Source organism: Perna viridis, chromosome 4 (assembly GCF_037379345.1).
Source record: "Perna viridis isolate PV_CMFRI_1.1 ecotype Kerala chromosome 4, ASM3737934v1, whole genome shotgun sequence".
Classification (NCBI taxonomy): Eukaryota; Metazoa; Mollusca; class Bivalvia; order Mytilida; family Mytilidae; genus Perna; species Perna viridis.
Window position 1 is genome coordinate 2,946,630 of NC_142448.1, and position 19,477 is coordinate 2,966,106.

Here is a 19,477-nt window from a genome sequence, read left to right on the forward strand (position 1 = left end):
GGTCCATGCTCCCAGTTTTTAGTGGAGTCCGAGTTGCTCATTCGCTTTTGTTACTTTGTATGCAAGATTTTAGTTGCTATTCTGGAATGGCAAAAGTGGTGCCGACATGGAAGAGACCAATGCTCCGGAGTTTGGAATGAGTTATGTCAGGGGTTTGAGGGAGCGAGGGTGGACTCAAAACCCTGACTTGGGAGGATGATTCGTTGTATGGCAAGCCGTTACTTATTACCTATTTATAAATATCAATTGATATCAATAAATAGATGAATTATTAACGCGTTAATAAAGAAGGTGCCACTTTAGGTGGTTTAATCGTGGTCAGAAAAGTGTTTGGAATTGCTCATTTTATTGGATATTGCCCGGCATGCATAATCTGGAATAATTAAGATTTAATAACACGTTAATATTTATCAACATGTGCATAATTCGTTCAATTTATTGATATCAATAGCACATGTTGATAAATATTTATTATATATTAATAAATTCCACAACGGCTTCCTATATTTTGGTGTTATATAGCCATGGGATGTACAGTTCAATGTCTCTTTTCTCCCTGTATCTCAGTTTTGCTATGTGATCACGGGATACTTGATTTAAGAAATCTTATATCAGTTTTTTTTCTTCTTTCATCCAGGCCATGATACTCATTGCCTTCAAGGAATAGTACCTTTATAAAGTAATCAGACAATATTTTTTTCTTGCTAATTCTTTATGAAATAAATTTTGATTAGTCATTTTGTCGATGATAGCGATTGGACAGAAAAACCTTTATATTAGAGCTTACTCCATTGCGTTTCCTGTTTACGATTTCATTAGCAGTTGGCGGGAACGGAAACAGGTATTCCTCTTTTCTATGCTATTCTTATTGCAGTTGCAAATGTCATTTCATTTGCAATAACTTTTTGCGTAATTCTGCACTAAAAAATATGATTTAATCCACTTTTTGTTCTGACGTATGTAAATTAATTTTGCATACCATTTTCACTGAAAAAGGGGGGGAGCCTGGAGGGTTAATAACATGGGAGGCAACCCTTCAATAAGGTCATATTGGCAATAAGTATAATAAATTTGTTATGTTTACCGGGGATTTATCCGCATCAGTGAAATAAACTGTGAGTGTTCTCTTGTACTATAGAGATTTTATTTAACAATAACGGAATAATATAAAAAAAACAAATAGCATTTCTACTTCTAGTAATATCATATAATATGAAAATTCCACAAAAAGACATCAAGGGACAATATGACCTTCATGTTGATGTTGACCAAGATTTGACTAGAGTGTAGTTTATATCAGAAAATACATCTTTAATGATAACTTCATCTCAGTAGTGGTCGGGTTGATCCGTAATTCCTTTACTAGCTGACCTATTCCTTCACTCTTATGAGGCTGACTTTATATCTGATCTGATCAGAAAGAAAGAATATTGTTTAGCTAGATCCTTCAATCTCAGTTTCCGCTATATAGATGACGTGTTATCTTTAAACAATCCTAATTTCGGGGATTTGATACATCGCATATACCCAAAAGAACTTGAGACACTGTGAAGTCAGCCTCATATCTTGACCTGCACTTAGAAATAGATGGTAAAGGAAAACTATTGACCAAATTTTACGACAAACGTGATGACTTCATTCATGACTTTCATCTGTGGCAAAATCCCTTCGGCTCCTGCATATAGAGTGTTCATATCACAACTCATACATTATGCCAGAGCTTGGTTTTAGTTACTTTATGTTCTTTGTTGTGTATGTCTGTTTTCCATGTCTGGTCTTTGTCTCTGGATTACATTCTTTTGATTACCGCTATAACCTTGGTTCCCTTGATTACTCTTTCCAACTTCAACTTTATTTATTTCAAGCATGATTTGGCTATGGATGAGCAATCAATGGCCTGGAAACCCCCTTTTTTCATATGGAAGAGCCCCTGCATTTTGATGTATACAATGTATAGACTACCTTTCACATACACTTTCATTTTGAAAAAAAAAAATCAATTATATCAAGGTCAGCTGGAGTCAACAGGTATAAGGTCAGGAGACATTTTAAGGGGAGCCAAGGGAACAGAAACTTGATTTTTTTTTACAAAGAATTTTTAAATGATGTATATATTATAGAAGCATTTCAGATATTTTTATGTTCAGAGACGGACATCCACATAACTATTACTGTTCTTGTAGCCTTCAAATCCAGTATCCTTTCTTTGTCCAGTATAAAAGTGTAAATCAGTTTCTTTCAAATTTGATTCTTATGGCGAATGTGAAAGCTTGTCTATAGCAAAGTATGACATGGGTATTAATCTGAGAAAACTCCAAAGATGGGGATTTGACATTGCATTGTCTAGATATCAACTTTCTATACAACCTGTATAATTGTATGAAGCTGTTGTCCGTAGACATTTGGTTTTGGTGCAAATAAGTTGGTGTAAGATAAGATAAGAAAGTTATGTTTTAGCACATTTCATACTACAAACATTCTTTTTATAATGGTTTGTCAACATTGTAATATTTGTCATTGGTGTCAATTAACTTTCATTTATTTAGGAGAACTTGAGTCAGATCTTTTTTGAAATTTTAGACATCATTCCTTCTGACATTGTGGAAGCTGGAGGGTCTTATAGTATTTTGAGGTTTTTGCCCACCCCTTTTGTTGTTATCATTAGAATTGTTGGACAAAATGTATTGTTGATCAGATTGATGATTCTTTTGAAATTCTGTTTTTATAGTTTTTAACAGGGTAGACATATCTTGAAACTGTTTTGGAGTTTAAGAAGGAAAAAAATTGGGCCATGCCCCCCAAAAATCAACTGTTCAATTGTTGGTCCGAATTTTTTTTTATTGGATTCCTTGATAAAATTTCTGCCTGGTTTTATAAATCAGATTTTCAGATACCTTTGTTTTCAAGGTAGAATGGGGGCAAAGATGCCAAGCCAAAAAAAATCAATATAAAAAAATGTGGGTTTCATATTTAATATATTTTTTATTGGATTCCTTATGAAAATGACTGCCTACGTTTTCTTTAAGATTTACATCTCTCATGTTCATTTAGTTACAGATTTCGATTGATGGCAAAGGTCTTTGATTAGCTCCCTTAAAGCTGAACTTTTTTATCTTCAGCTGAATTTCAAAATTAATGCTATATTGTGTCCAAACCAATTATTGTATCCATAGTACACTGTAAGTCCTCATGAAAGGTCGTGGGTTTTCCTAAAGACTTTAAAATTGGTAGTCAATGATTCTGTGCCAAGCATATTGTATTTAAGGGGTAAAGTGAGGACTGGTTGACATGGAGTTAGAATAATGTGTCTGAGTTGGTTGACATGCATATACATGTACTTGCAAGGTGTTGTTTCTTTGACACGCAATGAAGATTTTGCTCAGCGTGTCAAACTGGTACAAAGTGGGGTCTGTTCAATTGGTCACTTGTTCCTGTCCTGGCATGCATGATATGTCTGCTATTGAACAATCCGACATTAAATCATATTCAATCAAGTTCATTTCATTTCTGGTAATTAGTTTTGTTGATGGACTAAATGGTTCCCTTGATTATACCCCCACTTGCAGAGTGTGGGTATATGATAATAGGAGTATCCATCCTTCCATCCGTACAGGAGTTACAGGGGTACTCGTGTCTTACCTTTACCCCTCTACACCACCCAATACTGGCAATAGAATTTGATAAAACTTTCACAAAGTCTTCATTACTTACTGTATAATCATTCATTTTCATGGGGATAAAATTTTTGGTGGTTTTGTCTTAGAAACTAAGTTCTTGGGAACTAATTTTCATGGATTCTTGATTCAAATTTTTTCCAATTTTGATTCAGTCTCTCTGATTTGCCATATTTGCCCGTATAAACAGCACTGTTCCCTCTCCCTCTTGGCAAGGCTAATAGAGAAATTGTATATGTTTGCTGTTACTACATTTTTTATAGCCATTTATTCATTAAAATAATATGACCATGGTTTCTTTCAACTAGTCAGCTCAAATATTTACATTTCCTGATGTTTCCTTTTATGTGCTGATCAAGGGTGTCACTAAAACAATGACACCGACAACGTCACAGTTAATGTAAAAAGATATTTTGATTATGCCAAGCTAATTTAATGTTTTGACATCTGGAAACAGTTAATCAAATTGATTAAAGAATTGGTGACAATTGTTTTTACCTTTGTAAGTGATCTTTTTAATTTGCTTATTAAATGTTTGTTTGTTTGTTGGGGTTTAACGTCCGAGCAGCAATATTTCAGCTATATTCAGACGATGAACATGAAATTGATGATACATGAACATGAAATGATGATGAAATGAAAAAGGGATGGGACACAAGGACAATGGGGTCGACAAACTTTGATGGCCACTGGAAATAGGGAGAGGTGGGTATGGTCGGGCAATGTAGCCTCCCGTGGCAGAGCCATATGGTTCCTACTGCAGGAGAATACCACAGTAGGGTTCTTTAACGTGCGAGGAACGTGGCATCTTTCCCAACACGGTGCATCACTATGGTTTGCAGTCAGGTTTTCCAAATTATTGCTTATTAAATGATAAAGGGCTCGAAGACAGCTTGGCACTCCTGTTTTATGTAATACACTCACTACCGCACATAGGTGAAGTAAATTATGGTGGCAGGTTTCGAGGGAATGAAATGTTTTATAAGTATAAGTGCATTTCAATGCAGAATTATGTTATATTTGAAGCTGAAATACATACATTTATTTTGAGATAAATTTCTGTGAGGATTTATTTTCGTTGATTTGTTCTACCCACGAAATAAACAAAATTCAATCCCAAACAAAAATTTGTGTTTTTACAGTATTCCCCTTCTACACCTATTTTAGTTTTTGATCTGAATCAATTTGGTTTCACACGGCAAAACATAGGCTTTGTTCTTTATAATTATGGGGAGAAGGGGTATCCTGGTAGTGAGCATTGCTCTCAGTTTTTATACCTCGGCAAACAAAGTGTGGGGGTATATAGGTATGTTGGGCATTATGTAGATATACATAAGATATTACAGTTAGTTACGGGACTTACAAGGGATATAGTCCGACAAAGACTGTAAAATCTGATAAGTACAACTCCTAAAACGCTCAAGGCAATTTAATGATATTTTGTGTTCAAACTTGCCCAGACAGTTCTTGGTTTGACCTCTATCCGATCAAGGGGCGCTATAAAAATTTTATTCACTCTGGTATAAATAGCCTTATTCTGAAAATTTAGTTGGATTACATTGTAACTATACAGAAAATACAGTCATCACAAGTACCACACAGACTTTAGATGTCAGAATGTCAATTTTGTATTCAAAGTAGACGTTTGTTCAGTGAGTTTACTCTTCGTTATAAGATATACTTTCCTTTAAGATTAATCTATAATCAAGATGAATGGTTCAGCCAATGGTTCTGGAGATGGATTCTCTCTTCAGCGAGACATCAAAGAAGATGATCCTGAAATGACAGCCATTATCCAGAATGAAAAACAGCGACAGATGAAAGGCCTTGAATTAATAGCATCAGAAAATTTTACCAGTAAAGCAGTTCTCCAAGCTCTTGGTTCATGTCTTGCCAATAAATATTCTGAAGGTCAGCCTGGACAAAGGTATCATCAAACATAATTGTTTAAATTTAAGCTGGAATAAATTGTGAAAATGATCAAAAAAATTAAATATACAAAATAAACAGCATGTCACTTACATGTTTGTATTCAAACTGAGGGATGATGAATAATAATATCAAAGGAAATCCAATGTTATGGTATCCCTACAAATTAAGTCCATCCTAAGGTTTAGGTACATCTACGTTTGAAATTGGCCCCCTTAATTTCCTGAAATTGATGTGAATAAAAGTGTTTAACCTAAAGTTTGATTGTCTTCATTTATAACTTGTCTGTACTGCACATTTAAGTCCTAATCATTGGTTAAAATAGCGGGTTTTCATAAGTTTTACAAAACCATGTAGTAAATTACCCATTCCACATGAAAAATAAGTGTCTGCAGACCCCATGCAGGACCGGGTGTTAAAAGAATAGGCCTGCAGCAGCGCTAAGCTTGTCATAAAAGGCGACTAAATAGTGCTCAGAACCCTAGCTGGAGGTTAGGGCGCTCTGCCCACAGAGCAACTGGGATGTGTGCCCCAGGTGGTGGAATGGGGTACCCCTGGCGTGTTACATGCTGGGGTTGTCAGGCTATAATACGGAAAACCTGACCGCAAACCATAGTGGTGCACCGTGTTAGGAAAGATGGCACGTTCCTCGTACATTAAAGAACCCTACTGTGGTATTCTCCCAGAGTAGGAACCATAGGGCTCCGCCACAGGAAGCTAAATTGCCCGACCCTACCCACCTCTCCCTATTTCCAGTGGCAATCAATTTGTCGACCCCATTGTCCTTGTGTCCCATCCCTTTTTCATTTCATGTTCATTTTATCATCAATTTCATGTTCATCGTCTGAATATAGCTGAAATATTGCTGCTCGGACGTTAAACCTCAACAAACAAACAAATAAAGTGTCAGCAGCAATGTAACCCCATGTAATGTCATGATATTCTGAAGCATATTTGTCTATTTTATTAGAATACCTGAAGATTTGTTGGGTCTACTTTGGCACAGGCATCACAAATTTGAAAAAAGTGATCAACTTTGGAACAATTTTTGTTGTTTTTGACTTTAGTTTTAAACTATGTTGGACTTGTCATTACTCAACAAAAACTATGTAAAAAGTTCTTATATTCTATTACCATCTTTGCTACATGATTGGAATTATCACTACAGAAATTTTATGGTTGTCATCATAAATTTGTGGATTTGTTCAATGTGTCATATTTTTCCTTTCCTCTTTCATTTACCATGGACTTAACTTTTTATGAACAACTCGGCAGGTGTTTCTAGAAAGGCAGAGGATGCTTACCCTACTGGTGCACCTGGTCCATGTTGCCAGTTTTTAGTGGAGTCCCATTTGCTCATTTAATTTTGTTACTTTATATTTGTTATTTGGTTATTTTATGTACTTTGTCTTTTGTATCTGTTTTCCATGTCTGGTCTTCCTTGTACCATATTTTTCTATTTCTTCTAGATTATTGGTTTTGTCACTAACAGTAGTCCGGTAGTCCTGTGTCTACCAAACTTTAGAGAGGGCTACCTAAAAATGTTTATAGTTAGTCCTTTGGGATACCTAAATTATTTTTTGAATTTTATTAGTCCTACAGACAGGACCACAAATTGATTTTGAGGACTACCTTGTCTATCCGCCAGAAAGTCCTGTGGGCTACCTAGAATGAAAAGTAATTGTCAAACCCTGGAATCTTGGTTCCCTTGATTAGTCTTAGAAATTAAGCCTGGTAGGGGGTCCTAAAGTTTATATTGTCCATTCTTCTCCTAAACTGCTTAATAAGTTTTAATGAAATTTTGTAGAAAGGTAAGGCATCATATGTAGACAATGTAGATGTACAGTATAATTCTTGGCTGTTTTGATTTCCCAAACACTAATGGAAGTTGAAAAAACTCTGGGTTTACCATCATTGTTATTTGGACCTAGTAATGATGCCTAAATTTTTCATTCAAAAGAATTCTGATTCATGAAGAAGTCATAATTTCCCTCTAGATGTATCAAATATGAAACTTCCCTTTTGTTATTGAAATTACTTCTGACCCAGTTGTCTGTGTTGTGAAACACACAAAAAAAAAACTAAATGCTTACAAAATGTTTGTTTTTAAGTACCAGTCCATGTAAAAGTCAGACCTTGCCTAAAGTAAAGGTGATTCATGGTGTAGAAAAACCTACTGAACAAATGATGTTTTTTCAGTCTACATATGCCATGTTTTTATGTTCAAATGGTCCTTTCTGTATTTTGATATGCATTTTTGAGAAATCTATACTTCAACTACCTTTAAAATCAACACAATATCAAACCAAATCAAAAAACGATATCTCCTGCAAAGTGCCAACTTCATACACACACTGTAGGAATTTTTGTCTTCAGATAGTGCAACACACAAATAACTAGGACTTGTTTTGTGATCTGTAACTGTTTCTGAATTAGAAATAAAATTGAAATTGGTGGGTTTTTGACATGTCTGAATCCACTCCTGTCTGATTGTTATAAAGACAGCTACTTAATATTCAGCATAAAAAGGCGATGTTTTGATACCCATTTTAATAAAACTGCTTAGAAATTGTCAATTTTTAAAAAAAAATCATTGATCCACAAACTGTGAATTCAACTACCTGATAAAATATCTTTTTCCTCTATCGAAGAATTTTGATACTTATAAAGTAAAATGAAATCAGTATATGAAGCAATTTTCATGTGACAATTCTTTACCAAGTAAAACTAATATTCAGCCTATGTGTTACTAGCATGTTTTAAAGTTATTTATTAATTCTTAATGGTTATTTTTACAGATATTATGGGGGGAATGAGTTTATTGATGAAATGGAGAGATTGTGTCAGAAACGTGCCTTACAGGCTTTTAACTTAGACCCTGCCAAATGGGGAGTTAACGTTCAGCCATTATCAGGATCTCCAGCCAACTTTGCTGTATACACGGCTTTAGTAGGCCCTCACGGTAGAATTATGGGACTTGATTTACCAGATGGTGGACATCTAAGCCATGGTTTTATGACCCCAACGAAGAAAATCTCAGCCACCTCAGTTTACTTTGAATCATTTCCATACAAAGTAAACCCAGAAACAGGACTGATAGATTATGATCAATTACACAGAAATGCTAAACTCTTTTTACCTAAAATGATTGTAGCAGGTATGTTCAGCATTATGTTTACCATTAATTTGATTCAAGTCATTACAGCTCATATCTTATTGGTAGATTAGTATTTTCAATTAACATATTGGCATATATTTGTAATGTTTAATTTTGCATATGTAAAGCAGTGATATTCTAAAAAGCCATATGAGGTAATATATGAACAATGATATTTTTTAACCTCTAGTATTTCTTCACTTTTATGTATGCTGAATTGGATCAGTAGTTCTCCAGACTGTGTGAGTAATATATTGCAGTGCTATTGTTGGTAAACATTACAATACACACAGCTTATATCAAATAAACAATCTATGTGTATTTCAGGTATAAGCTGTTATTCAAGGAACTTAGACTATGCCAGATTCCGTCAGATAGCTGATGAAAATGGTGCCTACCTTATGGCAGACATGGCTCATGTCAGTGGACTCGTTGCTGCTGGACTAGTAGCCAATCCATTTGAATGTTGTGATGTTGTAACTACAACTACTCACAAATCTCTCAGGGGACCACGATCGGGGGTTATTTTCTACAGGAAAGGTAAATTTTACTGAAGTTGCTGTGTAAAAGCTGTCCATCCCCTATTGTAATCCACAACCATTGAATGGAATTTGATGAAACTTCACACCATCTTTATCAGGTGATGTCATTATGTCTCCCCCACTTTGATGGGGAGACATATTGTTTTGGCTTCTCTGTCCGTGTGTCTGTCAAAAAGTTTATGGGTCAGGGGGAGACATATGTTTCTGCAGACAGAAACAAATTTTAATTGTGTAATTTTTGGGAATTCGTTGATTTAAAATATTAACTTGGTCATTTGTGGAGTAAAGGAGACAGTAACTAATCAACACAGCCACTTGATTTTTTGACAGAAGCTTTATATAGGTATGTTATATTGCATAATGACTTTTTAGTCTTGTTACTTCTTACTTTGATTTTATTTGACTACGTTTTCTTTATTCTTTTTTTAACTTCAGTTTATGTATTAATGTATTTTTTAAAAGGAGTAAGGAAAGTGTTGAAAGATGGAAAAGAGGAAATGTATGATTTAGAGAAACGTATTAATGAGGCAGTATTTCCTGGTTTACAAGGGGGACCACACAACCATCAAATAGGAGGTATTCATTATTCATAACGTTGTATATTGTTATGTGCATTTATTTGAGAATTTTATTTCTTATGTTCTATATTTTGCAACTAATGATAGTACTGAAAAATGTTGCAAATGTCGTTAACAATTGTACAAAACTCTTCTCTTCTGAAACTATTTGACTAATTAGAACCAAACTTGGTATAATTGTTCTTTAGGGTATCCTGTGTAGAACTGGTGTGGGGATTTTTGATTTGTCAAAAAACATGGCCGCTGTTACTAAAAGTAGAACATGGGGGTCAGACAGTAGTTTTTCACATATATCTACTAAACTGTTAGGTTTAGCTGAATTCTGACTTTAAAAAAAGTGTTCAGCATGATGAGATCTATCTCTGGTCAAATTTTGGTTTTAATCCGTTAAGCCATGTTGGAGTTTTTGCCCTTCTTCAACGATTTTTGCTATTTTTAATGCTATTTCTTTCCAAAATCTTCTCCTCTGACACTACTTGACCAATTGAAACCAAACTTAGTATGAATGTTTCTTGGGGTATACTGCATAGAACTGATGTGGGGATTTTTGATTTGTCAAAAAACATTGCCGCCATTACTAAAAATAGAACATGGGGGTCAGACAGTAGTTTTTCACATATATCTCCTAACTCGTTAGGTTTAGCTGAATTCTGACTGGGTAAAAGTGTCCAGCATGATGAGATCAATATCTGGTCAAATTTTGGTTTTAATCCGTTAAGGTCTCACTAACCTTAACTAATTCACCTTCTAACGTTTCCATTACTTTACATGTTAAAAAGTAATTTTCAAAGTCTCACTGTGAATTCCCAGGACAAATGACATCTTAAAGTTGCATACCGTTGCGAAGCTTGGAAAATAAGGCTTCCAAAATCATTATGCTAATGGTACGATGATTGTAGAAATTCTTCACAAAATTTACTTGAATAAATAATACTGAAAATCTACATTTTTACCTGTTCTGCTAACTGACAGCATGGAGGCAAATTACTCGCATATGTAAACAATATTCATACACTTTTGTAGTTAATTACATATATGATTATAAAGTACACATTCTCAGCTTTATTTTGACTACTTTTAATCACAATACACACAAATAATACACTTACAATGTATATGTCTAGGTTCAGTGTGTTTTTGGTACTACATAGGGGGTGGCCATTTGACCCGGAAGTGGTTAGTTAGTCCTATGCCATGTTGGAGTTATTGCCCTTTTCAACGATTTTTGCTATTTTTAATGTTATTTCTTTCCAAAATCTTCTCCTCTGACACTACTTAACCAATTGAAACCAAACTCAGAATGAATGTTCCTTGGGGTATACTGCATAGAACTGATGTGGGGATTTTTGATTCGTCGAAAAACATTGCCGCCATTACTAAAAATAGAACATGGGGGTCAGACAGTAGTTTTTCACATATATCTCCTAAATCGTTAGGTTTATCCAAATTCTTTCAGTAGCTGAAATGATCCATATTATTAGAACTACAAAAGTCTTCAGACTCCTTGTAAGAGTTATTGCCCTTGAAAAGGGAAAAATGACTTTTTTTATAGTTTTCAGTCAGTATCTTGAAAACTATGATAGATTAAAAGAAACTTTCAATTGTTGAAAAGATCTTGTGATAGTCGTACCAAAGACTTCTTTAGTCAAAATTGTTGGACAACTTCATGTTTAATTTATTGCCTTTGAAAGTCAAAATTCAAGAAGGTGAGCGATTCAGGCTCCTGTTGTTTTTTTTTTCCAGTAAGCTATAGATGTCACTGTCTTTCTATCTATTATTTATTATCACTGTAATAAATCCTTTTGTTATACTGTATCAGGTTTCCCCATAAGCTGCTTTAGCTGCCTTGGGCTTGGTTAAGAAGTCAGCACCCTCATTAAATTGTCGTCCGCCATGGTTTACTTTTTACAGTTATCGGCATAGAATTATAGGAGGACTTCTCAAAAACAAAATTCAAAATACCAAACTTCTCTCCTACATAATCAATATAAATAACCTTTGATTTCTTGAACACTTGAACTGTCGATCTGTTTGGTAATAAATCTTAACAGAATAACCCTCACTAACTCAAGTCAGCCATTTTGTCAGCTTGGGTAATAAAAGGTGTGAAAGACTGAAATCTTATCATTAATCAAAGTGTCATTTTAGTTAATTACAGGTAATGTCTAATTTATCACTAATTAGGTAGTTTTAATCTAACATTGTATTGATTGAAGTTCTAGAATGTTCTGAATTCGGCACGATAACATCAAAGAAAATTGCCGGTAGATGAAAACAAATTATTGACCAAGGAACTGAAACTGAAAGATCTTTAATTCACACACAGTATTTTTAATGTCCACAAATCAACAAAACCTCCCGAAAGAGAATGAACAATATTTAAGGACTAACAAAACTTTGTAGGAAGTAAGCATATTCTAATGATGAAGTCAAACTCAGACCGACAATGAAAAAATTTTGAAAAATATGAACTTCAGTTTCTCTAACTCCTGATAACTGGAACACATTGCAGTGTGAGAAACCATTTTCTCCTCAACTTGCCATTCTGGCTAGTGGAATATTGATCTTGCTAGCCAAATATAAATTTTTTAGCCACATTTTTTTTGGTTTTTTTTCTGTACCATCATCTGTTTTCTCTTGGATTTGACTATCTTCTGCCTTTCTTTTTCTTTCTTTAACTATCTTTTCATTTGTTTTTATATTTATCAAAAACTTTTTCATTTTCGAATATTCCCTCTCATTAAAGTTTTTCATTTACTTTACAGTAACAAAATAAGTACTCCATTTCTGAACTCATATTTAAAAAATAAAATAATATTTCAACAGATTCATCATTATGAAACAAGAAAATCATTTGCTTCTTGTTCATTTTTATTTTGACAATAAACAACTAATTTGCAAGGTAACAAATCTTAAATTACCAAGATAATTTCGTTTGAATACTAATACAATACTTAAGTATGGTTTTCCTTGTATACATCACTCATTATATCCAGGCTTTGTAGGCATATTGTTTCTGCCCTGTCAGTCACACTTTTGAAACATCTGCATTAAATTTTATTTCATGTTGCTAGTTAGAACATGATGTTTAATTGTGCATTTCACCAGGAATAAATGATCCACTGAATTTTGTGGGAGTTATACCCCTTCGAATTTTGGAATGGGGAAAAATAAGTATTTGTATCCAGAAACCAACTTTAATTATCCTATTATGTATTTGTAATTTTAGCTCTTGCTGTTGCACTAAACCAGGCCTGTCGACCAGAATTCAAAGTATACCAACAGCAAGTAATAGCTAATGCTAGAGTCCTTTGTAAAGAATTACAGGCCAAAGGATATAAAGTTGTAACAGGTAATATATATTGTAGGTTTAGATTTTACAGTTCTAGTCCAATAGAAAAGTTTTATCACTTGTTCCCTCACATGGACCAAAGGTCAATAAAAGGTTATGCCATCAAATGGCGTCCATCATCTGTTAATCTTCTTCTTTGAGGATTCTTTATAAGAGTTCTTGTTCCTGAAAGGCTTAAAATGGCAGTTTTTTTAATATTTTTAAAACCATAATAAACTGAACGAACGTTTAATTGATGAAATTATTCTTATAAAGGCCTGTAAAAGTCTCCAGAAAGTTCAGTTGGGTCTCTGTGAATGAAAAATGATATAATTTTTGTTTTGATTGATTCAAATTGTATATGCAACAAGAAATCCATCTTTTTTTTTTCAGGTGAGCTATCCAGGCACTTAACAGCCTTTTTTTTTTTTTTGGTGAATAACAGTAAATCAGTGTAATTTATATGGCTTGGAATTTGTTTTCATTGAGATTAGATATGTTTTTCCCCTCTATTTAATACCATTCCTGTAATGTACCACTAAATGAGCAAGGAGTGATCCTATTGTTAGTTTTTCTTTCATAGTAGTCAATGCTATGAAAGTGAGATGTTATTTAGGGTTTTTTTTTTTGTTTTTTTTTTTTTGCAGAGATTTTGTCCATACTGACTTTACGCCTACTATAATTTCCCTATTTCTGTCTAGGTGGCACAGACAATCATTTACTACTAGTTGACCTGAGGCCTAATGGTATAGATGGTGCAAGAGCTGAAAAAGTATTAGAGGATGTTAGTATTGCACTAAATAAAAATACATGTCCAGGAGATAAAAGTGCATTAAAACCCAGTGGTCTGAGAATTGGATCTCCTGCACTCACCTCAAGAAACATGAAGGAGAAGGAGTTTGAGCAGGTGGCACAGTTTATCCATGAAGGTTTGTGTAAACTATGCTGAAAAATTACAACTCTAGTAAATGCAAAAAACGCAAATATTTGAAATTAAAATTCCTGAACCAATAGATATAACAAAAGTTTTAAAATGTTTACGTCTAATGTTTCTGTGAATAAATAGAAATACCAGTAATAGGGCATGTCACATGATTCCATGTTTTTATGAAAATTGGTCCTAATCAACCATTGAAATGCATGGGAACTTAGTCATTTACAGAGTATTCAGTTCAGTATTAAAAGTAAAACATCTGTTGTGTAAATAAAACTAGAAAAAAATGACATTTCTACAGAATAAGCAATAAATAGAAGATTTTGTAATGCAGTGTTTCAAGATATCAATAAAATGCAGATCAATACACGCTACATAGAAAATTCAGGCAAGGAAAATGACACTAGAATGAGACTTGCAAACCCTATAGAAATATCTTGCTTATTACTACAAATTTTATTAATAACCCAGGTACAATGATTTCAGTTGATGACAAGATTTTTTTTCTTTTACAAAATAATTAACATTAGTTATAAGCATGTCTTTTATGACTTGTATGATTGTATACAAATGTCCATTTAGCCATCTTTTCTCAATGTTGATGATTGATGGATTGTTGGGGTTTAATGCACGAGCAGCAATATTTCAGCTATATTCAGGCGATGAACATAAAATGGATGATAAAATGAATATGAAATGATGATGAAATAAAAAAAAGGGGGATGGGACAGAAGGATAATAGGGTCGACAAATTTTGATTACCACTAGAAAAAGGGAGGGATGGGTAGGGTTGGGCAATTTAGCCTCCTGTGGTGGAGCGCAAAGGTTCCTACTCCAATCGAATACTACAACAGGGTTCTTCAACATGTGAGGAACGTGGCATCTTTCCCATCATGGTGCACCACTATGGTTTGTGGTCAGGTTTTCCATATTATAACCTGACAACCCCAGCATGTAACATACTAGGGCTACCCCATTCTACCACCTGCCAGGGCTACCCTATTCCACCACCTTGGGCACACAATCCAGTGGCTCTGTGGGCAGAGAGCCCTAGCCCCTGGCTAGGGTTCTGAGCACTATTTAGTCACCTTTTACGACAAGCTTAGTGCTGTTGCAGGCCTATTATTTTGACACCCAGACCTGCACGGGGCTTCTCAATGATAAACTTTCATGTCAAAATACAGTCGACTCCACTTAATCACATATCGCTTTATTGCATATTTCGGTTATTAGCATAATTTTCTCCTGCACAAAACCATTTCCTATTATTCTATTAGGGAAAAAATGGCTTATTTGCATAGGCCTTGCAGGTGCATTTCGGTTTATTGCATAGAGATTTTTGCCTGCCTCATCCAGGTAAAGACAGGTTTTCCCAAATTCTATTTTAAGCCTTCGGGTCATAAATATGTCAATCATATTTATTGTTGTAAAAACTAGATTATCATCAATCAGGAGGTGTTAATAATGGATTAAAAACATAATGGACATAAAAGACAATTTAAATGATTTCTAATTACATTAAAATAAACAAGCACCTAGGTGAATAATGACTTCTGACGACATGCCAAACATCACCTTATGATGCGGCTGGGTTTTTTTTTTGGTCCCTATTTAAATTCTTCCGACTACAAATGATTATCAATGTAAATTTAATTTTCTTTAATGACCTGAACAGTTTTTAGTGAGCTTGAGTTACTAGGCATAAATATCAACCGAAAATTAAAAGTCAACATTCATTCAGTACAATGTCTAATGAAATTCAACTACCCTAAGGTGCCCTATACTATCCACACTTCATAGGAATATATCGAGGTCATTGACACGTATAATACACAACTATCAGTGTACAATGGTGATTTAACAGAGGAATAAAAACTCACAGACCATTTCAAAAGCCCAGAAACTGCAAACATTGATGAATATTACACTGAATCCTGGATGAAATACGAAATATGTGATTTTCTTTCATAGAAAGGTCAGGAAATTACTTGACTATTTATAGATGAGAAACATGTGGTTTTACTTATAAATACACACAACGTAAAGAAGGTCAATAAACAAGACAAACACAATATATATTATTATTTATTGATAAAAGAACAATACAATGAGAAGGTCTATAACAATTAAATACCAGATCAGAAATGTTGAACAGTGATATCTCTGGTTGATCCACAGTATCGTCGTCTTACCTGTAAATTCACACAACGTAAAGAAGGTCAATAAACAAGACAAACACAATATATATTATTATTTATTGATAAAAGAACAATACAATGAGAAGGTCTATAACAATTAAATACCAGATCAGAAATGTTGAACAGTGATATCCCTGGTTGATCCACAGTATCGTCGTCTTACCTCAACTCACACTTCCGGTAAAATCATAATTTCGGTTATAAGAATAGCCCAGTTATTTGCATAATTTTTACTGGCAAATAGGCTATGCAATTAAGCGGAATCCACTGTACCTATTCTAATTATACCCCACGCAACATGGTTGCAGATGGTATAATGTTTTTGATCTGTCAGTTTTCCAGACTTTTTTTATGCTTGCAGATATTGACATGATTTTTGGTATAAAAGTTCATCATGTTAATTTACAGGTCAAGTTTAACTTTCGTTCCACTTCGATAATTTTTACCGAAATTACAGGCCTTGAACTTATTACAGGACAAGTTTTTGTTTGGTTTTGCTCCGACGATTTTTACTCAAATTGCAGGCCTTAAACTTAGCTAAATTCACAGAAATAACCATTTTTCGTACTTTTTTTTCTAAATGCTTGCAGATTATGACATAATTTTTGGTATATAAGTTTACGATGATAAGTTACAGGTCAAGTGAACGATATATTTGTTTTGGATTGATCAAAGAAATCACAATCTCGAGTTTGAAACAACCATTCTGATTAACAGAATTTAGTTAGATGATAAATAAAAAAATCATTTTCAAAAATCTTTTTTTTTTAATTTTATTTTGTGAATATTAGATGGACTGAATACTTCTTGTTGAAAATTTGGCTTTCTGTTCTTGAGTGAACTTCTTTACTTGAAAAAGAGTTTGTTCCTTTTTCTCATGTAGCTTCAATTATTAAAATTACTTTCAAATTATTTTTGATGGTTTGTATACTTCTTAGATCCTTTTTTCTGCTCATGAGTCACTTGTTTACTGAAGTGTGAACAGGCAGATCATACAATCTTATCACACACAGAGGTAGTTATTTTGTATGTGTGATATGTACAGCATTGTTATATTGATACTACAAAGAAACCCAGAAGTTGCTATCGTTTACCGTAGTTGTTCATATATATGTATTATTAACCATTAACAGGTCTTGTGATTACCAAGGAAGCTATGGAAGGTTGTGGACCACTTTTGAAAGACTTCAAAGCAAAACTACAAACTGATGAAAATATAAAACAAAAGATAGCAACATTAAAGGCTAAAGTAGAGAATTTTGCTCTACAGTATCCAATGCCTGGTCTGGATGGATGGTGATTAGACATAATACATTAATGGGGATTTAAAATTTTTTGGTGGGATTTATGTTATGTTTCAAACTGTTAATTTTGAATTGTTGTTTAATAGTTAGTTCTTGATTTCCAAATTTGTTATATTTTTAGAACTACTTTGTAATCATGTGAAATATTTGATCTCATATTTTATAAACACTAATTTTTACAAGATATCAATTAATCTATGTTACCTGTATGTCAGACTATGGCATTATCACTGTTATATTAGTAATAGTTTAAATATTGGTTCCTATTTGTTTGGTGTAAAAAAATATTTTAAATGGATGATTGTAACATTTTATTTTTTGCTAGATACAAGTAGAAATTTTGAGTTCCTATTAAAGTATGTATTCATGTTTATGTTATGTTCATTATCATGGATTTTATCTGGTGCTTTTTTTTCTTATATGCATTATGTCAAAGGAAATCCTGAAAATTGTTGCATGAAAAGGGTTGAATTGTATTGATAAGAATACTTGGTGGGTATAATTAGATGTTACACATCAGATGATGCACTTCTTGTTGAACTTGTATTAAAGAATGAGAAAAGGTATATTTTAGAGTTTGTTTTTCATTTTAGACTTCAGGTCCAATTCTTATTGACCGTATCAACATTTAAGTAACTGGGTATATAGAGCCCAACAGCATTTTTTTTTCAATTTCATCACTGTGGTTTGATTTTTTATATAAATGGAAAAAAAATAATGGTCGTATAAAAACATGGAGTACAAGTTTATAGATCTCTATAGAAATGTACTTCAAGGTGCCATATCACAAAAGGAAGGAAGCGTAGGATTGAATTCGGGTGTGTGACCCGAACTGTTTGGGAGTAAGGGGACAGAAATAAGCACTATCATGATGTCCTGACATTAATTGATTTTGTGAATGGATTTCTTTGAAATTGTAGTACGAGGTGCCACACCACAATAGGATCACTGGAATTGTAGTACGAGATGCCACACCCCAATAGGATCACTGGAATTGATTTTAGGTGTTGTGATATTCATAAAATCCAATAGATTTATTTGCTATGGATACCATTTTTGTCTCACCTGCAACAAAAGTTGCGGAAGGCGAGACTAAGGTTTTGCTTTTCCAGCGACATCCACAAACTTGACGTTCAACTTTCTGATAAGTTCATTTAAACATGAACCCCTTATGCTTGGTCAATGATACTTCATGTACAGATGCATTACCATCACTGCATCACAAATTCATGCCAATTTTACATGTATACCCCTGCAGTCGTGGTCTGTAGACTTCAAAAATTTAATGTTAAATCACAAATTCATGCCAATTTTTGATGTTGTCACTGTTCAATTTATTTCAAGCTAGTTTTCAGTAATTTCTTGTACTCTTTTGAGTGGATATATCTTTCTGTGTATATGTTGTATATCAAGGTATTTCATGGAGGGAATTGAACATACCTTTATTCAGATAAGAGTTTCTTCCTATTTAAGTAGGTCTTAATTTTTTTTCATCTGAAATTTCAGTATCAAAAGTTAACAGATTTTTGCCTGAACAGCCATAAAACAGTGTTATTCTAGACCTTAATCCCCTTATTCCTATTTTACCCCAATATCCTACTTTTTTTTAACAAAAAGCAAAATCATGTCTGATTATTATTGAGGAAATTTTAATGTATGTTTGATGTTTCAGTTCATTTTTGACATTGAATCAATGAAGTTGTTATAAAACTGGTTAACTGCAGGTTTCAAGCACCTGTGCCAGTCAGGAGATGTTGGTAATTCACATGTATGTGTAACTATTAACTGTTTTGGATTGAAGTTAAATGCATTGTTTTTTTCATATTTCTA

The 19,477-nt window shown here is 33.7% G+C and overlaps 1 protein-coding gene across 1 annotated transcript; it reads left to right on the plus strand.

The window, feature by feature from the left end:
- Nucleotides 1-802: 802 nt before the first annotated feature.
- On the plus strand, nt 803-18,213 carry LOC148618450 (serine hydroxymethyltransferase, cytosolic-like). The gene is made up of 8 exons (XM_088577405.1): nt 803-841; nt 5,367-5,601; nt 8,402-8,760; nt 9,088-9,300; nt 9,765-9,878; nt 13,110-13,232; nt 13,913-14,140; nt 17,477-18,213. Exons 2-8 carry the CDS (start codon nt 5,384-5,386, stop codon nt 17,641-17,643), a joined length of 1,422 nt encoding a protein of 473 aa, XP_088433531.1. The 5' UTR covers nt 803-841; nt 5,367-5,383; the 3' UTR covers nt 17,644-18,213.
- Nucleotides 18,214-19,477: the final 1,264 nt, after the last annotated feature.